A 12,390-nucleotide genomic window follows, 5' to 3' on the forward strand; every position below is an offset into this window, starting at 1 on the left:
ACACACTGTACTTTTCTGAATGATTTCAAGAAACGGAATTATCCCCAGGTCAAGCAAGCTCAAGTTTATGTGTCCAAAAGCATAAACCAAAATATATGCCTTTACTTCCAGTTATGGAGTGAATAAGTCATGGGAATAAAAGGTACAGCATAGAAAACATAGTCAATGATATCATATTAGTATTATATGGTGACAGATGGTAGCCACACTTGTGATGAGCAGAGCATAATGTATAGGGATGTTGAATCACTATGTTGTAAACTTGAAACTAATGTAACATTGTTGGTCAACTATAGTCAAAAAACTAAAAAATGTATACATACCTTTAAATTTAAGGCATACACACACACACACACACACACACACACACACACACACACACACACGATACAACAGGTAAATAGGTTGTATTCTAAAAGCTTATTTGCAAGTCAGAGTTTGGAACTTGGAACATGTCTCATAGAACTAATCTATAAAAGATTCCTAAGCCATCCTACAAAACAAAAACAAGAACAAAAACATTTAAGCCAAAGCACTATAATTGAAGGAGAGTATTATTAATATTATGGACCTTTACCATTTAGTGTAACAATATAGCTAGAAGAAAATGTGAAGCATTACAGATTAACAGCCAACTATGTATTTTCCCCTGTGGCAGTGAGAGTAAAGACTTTTTCCAGCTATAAGCTACTGAAGGTGGCTCCTCTGGACTACAAGAAGAAAGTTCTGGCAGAGTCTAAGATTTTAAGAGATGGTAAAGAGGAATGAAGGATGAAGGAATGAAGAGTTATAGGGAATAGAAACTTCACACCAAACTATATCCTCAGGTAGGATGGTTCCCTTTCAATAGAATTTTTTTTTTCCAGGGTGCCTGGATGGCTCAGTCGGTAGTACATATGACCCTTAATGTCATGGTCATGAGTTCAAGCCCCACGTTGGGTGTGGAACCTAAAGAATTTTTTTTTTTTTCTGATGCACAAAGGGATTGGTCACCCATTCTTTCATTTTTTCTCTTTAAATTTCGCTTATTTCTGACTGATGTTTCACTTTGGCCTAACAAGGAAGAAGCTGCGGTCTCACAATTTCTCCCTGAAACAAGCAGACAGCCCATTTGACTTTTTAAAGCTTTTAACTACAATGGGGAAAGGACAGAAGGTTACTAAAGCTTTCCCCTAAGAGCATCATTCCTCCCCACCCCTCAACCCCCCCACCCCCATTAAACCTTATTGAGGAAAACAGAGGCCATATATGTAGTGAAAGTAGGTCTCTGGGTAGAGAAAGTACTGGAGTAAAACATCTCACAGAAATATCTAAACTGTTTACAGAGAACATTTTCTCACAGGAGATTAAGCAGCAGGTAAAAACCAAGATAGGGGAGGAAGCTAAGAAAAGGTTATGGGGACTAAAGATCAAGTAGCACTGGGTATGGGAGAAAAGACCTAAAATGTTTTCCTGCTACCACCAGTGCTGATATCAGTGCCTAGAATAAGGTGAGAATGGAACAGGGAGGGATAGAATGCCACAACCAAAAAAGAGGGACAAGAGAGAGATTTAAATACTAAATAGCGGAAGAGTGCCTGGCTGGTTCAGTAGGTAGAGCATGTGACTCTTGATCTTGGGGTTGTGAGTTCAAGCCCCACCTTGAGTCTACAGATTACTTAAAAATAAAATCTTGGGGCACCTGGGTGGCTCAGAATGTTAAACATCCGACAATTGATTTCAGCTGATGTCATGATCTCACAGTTTGTGGGATCAAGCTCCAAGTTGGCCTCTGTGCTGACAGTGCTGAGCCTGCTTGGGAGTCTCTCTTTCCCTCTCTCTCTGTCCCTCCCCAGCTTGCACTGGCTCATGCTCATTCTCATTCTCTCTCTCTCTCTCTCTCAAAATGAACTTTATGGGGCGCCTGGGTGGCTCAGTCGGTTGAGCATTTGACTTCAGCTTAGGTCATGATCTCACGGTTCGTGAGTTCAAGTCCCACGTCGGGCTCTGTGCTGACAGCTCAGAGATTGGAGCCTGCTTCAGATTCTGTTTCTCCCTCTCTCTGCCACTCCCCTGCTCACTCTCTATCAAAAATAAACATTAAAAAAATTAAAAATAAACTTTAAAAAAATAAATAAAATCTTTAGAAAATAATGATGAGATCGATCAATCAATCAATCCTAAATAGTGGAGAGGAAGAAAAAAGTTTCCAGGGCCACTTGGCAACCAGCTGGGATAGTCTGAGTTGAATAATATGTAGAAGTCAAGGGCAACTTATGTTCAGATTTTCTGATATATAGGAATCTAAGGAACATATGTCTCATAAATCGTAAGAGTTGCCTGAATTTTGTGATGAATAGACATTAATCTAAATTCACAGTCCAAGCATCTTATTTTGTGATTGTAAGCAGTATTACTCAAAGTGTAGTCAGCTGAGCAACAGCATCAGTATCACTTGGAAGAAGGCCCAGGAACCTATGTTTTAACAGCTCTCTAGGTGATTTTTATTTGCAGTACAGTTTGAAAAGTACTTCTCTATAGAACAGATTTATCAAATGGCTAGTTGGTCCCCCAGGTACAGTGTGAGGTAGAATTGTGCACAACCTAAGACAATGCATGCCCCCAAATTATCCAGTTCACAGAACGGGAAAGCAGTGTCACAGAGGCACAAAATAGTAACTGATGTGAGCAAATGGGACAGTTGCTGAGGTGGTTTTTATTTATTTTATTTTATTTTTTAATGTTTGAGAGAGCGTGCATGAAAGTGGGGGAGGGGCAAACAGAGTGGGGAGGGAGAGAATTTGTAGCAGGCTCATCACTGTCAGCGCAGAGCCTTACTCGGGGCTACATGCCATGAACTGCATTTGCATTGTGAGATCATGACCTGAGCTGAAATCAAGAGTCAAGACACTTAACCAACTGAGCCACCCAGGCGCCCCAAGGTTGTTTTTAAAAATAAGTTAGGCAGATGGGGCGCCTGGGTGGCGCAGTCGGTTAAGCGTCCGACTTCAGCCAGGTCACGATCTCGCGGTCCGTGAGTTCGAGCTCCGCGTCAGGCTCTGGGCTGATGGCTCAGAGCCTGGAGCCTGTTTCCGATTCTGTGTCTCCCTCTCTCTCTGCCCCTCCCCCGTTCATGCTCTGTCTCTCTCTGTCCCAAAAATAAATTAAAAAAAAAAAAAAAAAAAAAACGTTGAAAAAATAAGTTAGGCAGAAAGACCACCACTATGTATTTCCTGAGATAGTTTTGAAACAGAAGAGGCTGAGGTAGGACTAGACAGAGGAAGAGAAGTTGGTAGTAGTAGAAGAGTTGGAGATTGAAAAAGTAAAGTCAACAAAAAGTGACTAAGAAGTGAATATGCAAGGGTGCCTGGGTGGCTCAGTTGGTTGAGCGTCCAACTCTTGGTTTCAGCTCAGGTCACTATCTCAAGTTTTGTGAGTTTAAGCCCCACATCGGGCTCTATGCTGGCAGTGTGGAGCCTGCTTGGGATTCTCTGTCTCCCTCTCTCTATGCCCCTCCCCCACTCTCGCTGTCTCTGTCTCTCTCAGGATAAATAAACTTCTAAAAATAAAATAAAAAGAAGTGAATATGCAGGAATTCAAAGAGGGTACTATAATCATAAATACATAAAGCAAAAGTTACAGAAAAAGTAAATCATCGAGAGGTTTCAAAAAGAGGGCTAGGTTAGAGCTTTAGGAACCAGTAATCAAGGGCAAATTGGGAGTGGAGCCTCCAAAACACTCAAAAAATAGACATACAAACTTCAGTCTTATTCTTGGATTGAAGACTGAAGAACAATGAATAAAGGTCATTATTGCCATTGGCATTGGCTTACTACTTCCTTTAATGAGCAGTGCAGCAGAGCAGAGCATACTCTTTTGGCTGACAAATGAGGATTTTAAATGTAATGGGATCTTAAATGCAAGTTTAGAGTGATTCACTAGCATACCATTAACTGTGGATCAACGTACACTTTGGAAAGGCTATATTGTAGTTAACTTAACATTAAAGTTATCACTAAATATAATCATATTAACCCTCCAATTCTTGACATGCCATAAAACAGAGGAAGAAGAGATTTTTTAAAAGTTGAGCAAGTGAGACACAAGACACAAAGAAAAGAAAATTAGACCATCAAAGTTTGTGACTTACAGATTTTTGGATTTCCTTTAATAGGAAACTTCACAATCATTTCCTGGGGATTTGTGCAGATGAAAACAAATGGAGAATCAGATTCTTGACTCATGTCTGGATACTGTGAAATATAGAAATAACAAGTTCAGACTAGTTGGGACAAATTTTGAATTTCAAGGAGATTAAAGGATGTCCCAGATTTCACCTCAACATTCTGATGATAGCACTCTCCATTTCAGTCAGGTAAAGAGGATTATGCTTAGCAAGCAAGAACAAACCTTCACCTTTCCCCAGGCCTTAGCACAGTGGTCTTATGCAATCTATTGCCTGCCATTTCTGACTTCCTCTAATGGGAACTTCTTTAAAAAAGAATACCTGATATCTTCCCAGAAGAAACAAAACTGACTGTTCTTTTTCTTTTTTTAAGTTTATTTATTTAAGTAATCTCTACATACAACGTGGGGCTCGAACCCACAAACCTGAGATCAAGAAAAAACTGACTGTTCTTTTAACATAAGTGACTGAGAGTTGGGAGAGTCACAGGTCTCCTTCTGGAACATCGGGCACCCCCTAGGTTAACTCAAGTAAAACACTGGAAGATTTAAGAAAAATAGAACATTTGTGGAAATTCTGCAAGAAATAATCAACAGAGCCCTTCTTTCACTAAAAGGAAGGAAGATGATTCATTCTGAAAGGTATGAACATGCAAAAGCTGTTTTGCTGGATGCATTCCAGACTTACTTAGGGTGAAAAGGTAACTGGTAGAGCAATTCTGAAAATTATTTAGAAGCCTCCTTTGGATCTCTCATCACAAATCTGTGTGAATACTTAGGACTTGTATTCCTTCTGCAAAGACAGACACAGAACCTGGAGTAAGACTATGCTGGCCACATAATTACAATTTAAGGAACAACTGAGGGTTGGCAGAAAGTGCTCTCTAGCAATGCCCAACTGATTTGTTGTTTCATTATTTCCTACCTCGGGATGTCTTGTATTTAGCATGTTTGACAAATATGACTCATGGGCTGACTACAACTATGGGTCAGACTTCATTCCCAGAGGAGCCTTTCTCCTAGTAGCTACCATCCTAGGTACGCACTTATTTTCCTCTCTTAGTCACCTGCTAAGATATATCCTCTAAAGACCTAAGGCTCTAAAATAGAAATGGAGGTTTCAGTAAAATAAGAAAATTCTAATTTCTCTGTAACTAGTGGAAGCATAAACAGGTAAAACTTATTTACTGACCACTTGACCACTCTGTCTTAGGTGGTAGGTAACGCTATGGAGAAAACAGAGGAATTTTAGCAGCTTTTGGTCCTGCCCACATACCATGGCTTTCAGTGTGGGAAAGGTGTGGCATGTACTTTGATAAAACATAGCTTAATATCAAGCATCAGACACAATTATATTCTGAGGCAGGATCAAAATGTTCATGGCAGAAAAGAAAGACTGAAGATGAGAAGGAAAATCCTCTTCTTTCCTTATCCCCTGGATCTTTAGAACTCAAAGAAAAGCAGGTTCCAGCTGTTACTGCTGAGGTGCTTTGGCACGAATAAAACCAGAGGCTGCCATCAAGATCTTTCAACCTAATTCTACAGAGGGCAAAACAGCAGCAGTCACAATTTCCATCTCCAATTTTCTTCCTCTCCCCTCTGTGTCTTAGAGTATTGAGGCAGAGGACAGGCTGCCAGGACCTCATGGCTCTGCTTTTCTGGAACTACAAGCTATTTCAGTCATCCTCTCCTCTTTTTCCTGCATCAATAAATGTTCCCTCTCTACTGAACCAATCCCATTAACAAACATAACTTCTGTAATGTCTGCCATAAAGCAAAAACTCTCCAGATCTCGCATTCTCAAGCTACTGCCCCATTTCTGATTCTCTTTACAACAAAATTCATTAAGAGATTGTCTGTGCTCTCTGATTCAAATTCATCTGTTTTTTTTCTTGAATTCACTATAAACAGACTTTCACTCCCATCACTCCACCAAAATTATTATTCATCAACTAAAGGTCATTGTTCACTTCCATGTTACTAAATCAAATGGTCACTTTTTCAGTTCTCATCTTAATCGATCTATTTGTAGAATCTGACAAAATTCTTCTCTCCCCCCTTCTTGAACACATTTCTCACTTGGCTTCCAGGATATCATTCTCTTCCTGGTTTTGCTATTTTACTGATTGCTCATTTCCCCATCCTTTAAATGTTGGGAGCGCTTCAGGGGTCAGGCCTCAGACCTCTTCTCTCTCTACATTCACAACCTTGGGGATTTCCTTCAATCTCAAGAGTTAAAAAATAAGGTCCTGAATTTCTAACTACGAGAGGTGATGGATGTTAACTAAATTTATTGTGGTAATCATTTTGCAACATATATGTGTATCAAATCCTTCTGCTGTACACCCTACACTAATACAATGTTATGTGTCAATTATATCTCAATAAAACTGGGGAAAAAATGAGGTCCTGAAAGTAAAAACCTAAACCACAACGAGATACTAGTTCGTGCTCAAGAAATGACTACAATAAAACAAAATAAAACAAAAACAAAAAACATGGAAAATAACAAGTGCTACTAAGGATATGAAGGAATCAGAACCCTCATGCATTGCTGGTGTGAATGTAAAATGGTGCAGCTGGAGTGGAAAACAGTGTGGTGGTTCTTCAAAGAATTAAAGCAATTCCACTTACGTGTATACACCCAAAAGAATTCAAAGTAGGGACTCACATACTTGTGTACCAATGTTCATAGCACCATGATTCACAATACCCAATAGTATCCACAATCCAAGTGTTCATCAGCAGATGAACAAAATACCGTACATATGTACAGTGGAATATTATTCAGTCTTAAAAAAGAATCGAATTCTGATATATGCTACAACATGGATGTATCTTGAAATATTATGCTAAGCAAAATAAATCATGCAAAAGGACAAATATTGCATGATTCTACCTATATTAGGTACTTAGGATAAGCAAATTCATAGAGAAAAAATAGAGGTTACCAGGGCGTGGGGGGAGGAGGAACAAGGAGTTATTATTTAATGAGTACAGAGTTTCTGTTTGAGATGATGAAAAAATTCTGGCAGATAATGGTGATGGGTTGTACAACACTGTAAAAGTACTTAATGCCACTGAATTGTATACCTAAAAATGGTTAAAATGGTAAGTTGCAGGTTATATATTTTATCACAATACAAACAAAATTTAAAAAAAATCAAGATCCTGAATTCTTTTCTAAACCTGCTCCTGTCTTATCCATACCCCCTTTAAAATGAGTGAATGATCCCATCTTTCCAGTGGTTCAGGCCAAAACCCCCACAATCAACCCACTGAGAAATCCTGTTAACTCTACCTTCAAAGGATGTCCAATACCTCACCACTTCCTAAGACCTCTATAGCTACTCCCTGATCCAAGCCATCATAATGTTTCCTTGGATTACCACAATAATCTAATTGGTCTGTTTTTGCCCTTAACCTCTTTCTTTTCTATTTTTAACACAGCAGTCAGAACTATTTAAAAAAATATATCAGATCATGTCACTCCTCTGCTTAAAACTCTCCAGTGGCTTTTCATCTCATTCAGAATAAAAGCCTAAATCCTCACCGTGACCTTCAGGTCCCTAGACAATCTGGCCCCCCATTTTCTTTCTTTCTTTTTTTTTTTTTTTTATTTTTAATGTTTATTTATTTCTGAGAGAGACAGAGTGTGAGCAGGGGAGGGGCAGAGAGAGAGGGAGACAGAATCCAAAGCACACTCCAGGCTCCGAGCTGTCAGCACAGAGCCAGACATGAGGCTTGAACTCACAGACCGCAAGATGCTGACCTGACCTGAGCTGAAGCTGGATGCTTAACCGACTAAGCCACCCAGGTGCCCGTGGCCCATTTTCTGACACCTTTTTCTACTACTTTCACCCCCACTTTCACTCCACTGTGGCCACAATGGTTTGTTGTTCCTGTCTCTGGGTCTTTCCACTTGCCTAGTCCCTCTTCCTGGAATGCTCAACCCCCTAGCCCAGATATCCACCTGGCTTCTTCTCTCTTTCTTCAGAACTTTATTTAAACGTCAACTTTGCAGTAAGTTTTCCCTCATCATTCTATTTAAAATCGGAGCACCAAACTCCTCACAAACTTGACACTCTCAACCCCTCTCTCCTTTTTTTTTTCTTACAGCATTTACCATCATCTGATACTACATAACTTTACTTATTTAAATTTTTAAAAGATTTTATTTTTAAGTCATCTCTACACCCAACATGGGCCTTAAATTCATAACCTATAAGCTTCCAACTTCGGCTCAGGTCATGATCTCACAACTTGCGTGTTCAAGCCCTGCGCCAAGCTCTGTGCTGCCAGGTCAGAGTTTGGAGCTTGCTTTGCATTCTGCTTTCCTCTCTCTTTGCCCCTCACCCACTTGCACTCTCTCGCTCTCAAAAATAAACATTAAAAAAAAATTTTTTTTTTAATTCACAAGTAGAGATCAAGAGTTGCGTGTTCTACCAACTGAGCCAGACAGGTGCCCCTAAAAATTTAAATATGGCTTCCCTTTACTAGGATGACAGCTCCATGAAGGCAAGGATTTTTGTCTGTTTTGTTTATTCCTAAGCACTTTGAATCATGCCTGACACACAGTAGGCAACCAATAATTATTTGTTGAATTTGGGGCATTTGGGTGGCTCAGTTGGTTAAGTGTCCAACTCTTGATCTCAGCTCAGGTTGTGATCTCAGGGTCATGGGTTCAAGCCCCATGTTGGGTTCTGTGCTGACAGCTCAGAGCCTGGAGCCTGCTTCAGATTCTGTGTCTCCCTCTCTCTCTGCCTCTCCCGCACTCACACTCTGTCTCTCAAAAATGAATAAATGTTAAAAAAAATAAAATTTTTTGTTGTTATTGAATTAAAAAACAATGAATTTATCAACTTGTGCATTAAGGTTATCTTTTTTTTAAATTTTTTTTTTAACGTTTATTTATTTTTGAGACAGAGAGAGACAGAGCATGAACAGGGGGAGGGTCAGAGAGAGAGGGAGACACAGAATCTGAAACAGGCTCCAGGCTCTGTGCTGTCAGCACAGAGCCCGACACTGGGCTCGAACCCACGGACCACCGGATCATGACCTGAGCTGAAGTCGGACACTTAACCGACTGAGCCACCCAGGCGCCCCTAAGGTTATCTTAATCATGCTAAATACACACAGGCTGGGAACTAGGCACTCTTAGGATGATAGCCCTGGGTAAAAGTAGGTGCTATCCTATAATCTGTTACCCCCCCCGCCAAGATAAATTAGAATTCTTGGCAAGTGGGCCAATAAGGCCTTATGTTTAATATAAGCTACCCTGACATATATTAATAGAGTAAGCAAATGTCAAATAACAGGGAAAATGATGGACAAATGAAATTATAGAACAAGAGGTTTATGGGACCCATTCTTGCTTCACAATAAAGATAAACATCAAAATCAGCTTTCCAAACTTAATCTAAATCCAAGTTTTATGTGAATATCTCTTTTCCCAAACTATTACTGAACTTCAGGAGGCTTACAAGAAACAGAGCTGACGAGCAAAGCAGCCTGCAAAAAAATAAAGCAAAGGCCTATGTGTTGGGAAAAGGGGTAGAATACATTAAAGCAAAGTCAGTTTGGCACAGCCTCAGTACCTCCAGAAAAGCACAATCACTGTAACTGGGGTCTGGACACTATGGACCACATTAAACACTGACAAGTCAGTGACTTAGAAGAAAGGGATTTTGGTCTGAGAGTAAAAAGACAAAAATGCACCTGATGGAGAGAAAAGTAAATTAGGGGCACCTGGCTGGCTCAGTCAGTAGAGCACATGACTCTTGATCCTTGGGGTAGTGAGTTCAAGCCCCACATTGAGTGCAGAGCTTGTTTTAAAAAAGAGAAAAGTAAATTAAGAGAAAGTTCATATTTAGAAACAGTGTGAATAAACTCCGGACGCTACAGTAAGGGTCAATGAGAGCACATCAGACAGGTTAGGGAATGTGGATTTTAAGATCAGGCAACTCAAAGCAACCATTCAAATTCAGTAACAGATTCCTCAGGAAGTTGCTGCTGTTCTTGCCTATGAAAACATGACTCCTATCACCTGGTTTCCAGCCTGATGAGTGGGGGAGGTGGGCCTACTCTTCTTTCATGCCTCATAAATTTCATAGCTGTCTAACATAACAGGTAATTAACTACTAAACAGCCATTTTCTTTTTTATAAATTTTTTTTTTTTCAACGTTTTTTATTTATTTTTGGGACAGAGAGAGACAGAGCATGAACGGGGGAGGGGCAGAGAGAGGGAGACACAGAATCAGAAACAGGCTCCAGGCTCCGAGCCATCAGCCCAGAGCCTGACGCGGGGCTCGAACTCACGGACCGCGAGATCGTGACCTGGCTGAAGTCGGACGCTTAACCGACTGCGCCACCCAGGCGCCCCTAAACAGCCATTTTCTTCTCTTCTCCAGAGGGAAATTGTTCACCAGTCATTTAGAAAACATTTCTTTTGCCATTTTCATAAGAGAAAAAAAAAGGTTAGTAGTTTTTGGCAATCACTACTAATTCAGAGTCAAGTGGCCATTTTCACCAACTCTGCAAGCCTCCATTTAGTCCTTGTACTGAAATGATCAGTAACTCCTAAATGATGCCACTCTTGACAACAAATCCCCAGATGACCTATAACTCTTATACCTGTCTCCAGAGGACTAACAGCTACTGCAAACAGTTAAGAAAGAACTCACTGACAAAGAACATATATTTGCTGTAGGTTTTCTTGGTTTAAACTTTGGGGAACTAGATAGGACATGAAATCAGGCTCTGAAATCTAGTTAGCTGAAAACCAACTCCATGAAGATTGAGGTGATAATACTCAGAAAGAGAGAAGGAAATAAGTCTGATAAAAAGGCTACAAGTAAAACAGATCCAAAGAAGCATATCCTGAAAGCAATTCTCTAATAGTTCTCTAATAGTTCTTGTTTACCTTTTCTGTTAAAGCAATTCAACAAGTCTACAGGACACACAACTAGTACCTTAGGCCCCACTATACTGGAGGATAAAACTTTTCTCACATCAGAATAACATAGGAGTAGTGATGCTCTGACAAGATGACAACTGTATATTTGACTGGAGTTGGATAGAGACCAAGCCAGCTGGCCCAATATGGGATCACTGAATTCCCACGTACAAGTACCCAAATCAAATCATGTGCTCAGTATAGGGGCGTTTGAGTGGCTTAATCAGTTAAGCATCAGACTCTTGCTTTCGTTTCAGGTCGTGATCTCAAGGTTTTTGAGTTTGAGCCCTGCAATGGGCTCTGAGCTGATAGGGCAGAGTCTGCTTGGGATTCTCTCTTTCCCTCTCTCTCTGCCCCTCCCCTGCTTTCACTCTCTCTCTCTCTCAAAACAACATTTTTTTTTTTTTAATAATCATGTGCTCAGTATCAAAGATGGAGGGATTGCAGCTCAATGCTACAGAGTTCATATTTGCTCCAGGTGAAAAGAATAATATGCAGCTTAAGGGTCTTACAGCCATTTGTGGAAGATGAAGCCACACAGCATTGAAGCCACACAGCATTGGTTTCCTGGTCCCATCCTCCTCACAGTTAAGTTTCCACTGTGGCTTTCTGTGCTCTTTGGAATTCTATGCTAGAACCTCCATACACAAGAGAACCTAAGCAAGTGTATTTTCTCTAAAATTAACTGCATAGCTTTTCTGCCTTCTTTAAGACCTAAATGGGAATCACCCACTCACAACAGTTATTTTTGGTCTTAAATTTCCTATAGCAGGTTTTCACTCCAACTTAAACTAGTGAGAACCAAAAGAAAATTACTCTTAATTAAAGATACTATGTTGTAAGGTCCTTTAACCATTGAAGTCTACATTTGGGACTAATAACTCAGAATGCTAAAACTCCTCTTAAGGGATAGGACTATTTTAGAATTTATCTCCCAACGGGAGATAACTTAACTGAGAACAACTGTTTTGAGGCACAGTTCAGAACATCCTTTGACATCAGTTAACATACCAAGGTAAGATAACTGTCAGGCAAACTGGTGCTATTAACAGTAACAATATGCCTTTATTGAATGATATTTGTCTTTGAGAACAAAACAGATTAAAACATTTTAAACTATCCAAATAAAAAATCATAACACTGTATGTTAACTATACCGGAATTAAATGTTTGTTTTTTTTTTTTTTAATTTTATTTTTAAGCAATCTCTACATCCAACATGGAGCTGAAACTCACAACCCCAAAAATGAGAGTCACATGCTCTCCCAAC

The 12,390-nt window shown here is 39.9% G+C and overlaps 1 protein-coding gene across 4 annotated transcripts in view; it reads right to left on the bottom strand.

Moving 5' to 3' along the window:
• The window catches only part of TRIP4 (thyroid hormone receptor interactor 4), a 66,710-nt gene that overhangs the window by 3,988 nt on the left and 50,332 nt on the right, over nt 1–12,390 (bottom strand). For 2 of the 4 annotated variants that reach the window (XM_058737414.1, XM_058737412.1), the window contains one exon: nt 4,130–4,232. The exons of 1 other annotated variant lie outside the window; for it this stretch is intronic. In XM_058737414.1, coding sequence (XP_058593397.1) covers nt 4,130–4,232 — 103 coding nt within the window. Of the gene's footprint in view, nt 1–4,125; nt 4,233–4,852; nt 4,958–12,390 lie in introns of those variants that run through there. One more of the 4 variants, XR_009264061.1, reaches the window with a different exon arrangement.

The sequence above is a fragment of the Neofelis nebulosa genome, chromosome 7 (genome assembly GCF_028018385.1).
Source record: "Neofelis nebulosa isolate mNeoNeb1 chromosome 7, mNeoNeb1.pri, whole genome shotgun sequence".
In the NCBI taxonomy this organism is placed as follows: domain Eukaryota; kingdom Metazoa; phylum Chordata; class Mammalia; order Carnivora; family Felidae; genus Neofelis; species Neofelis nebulosa.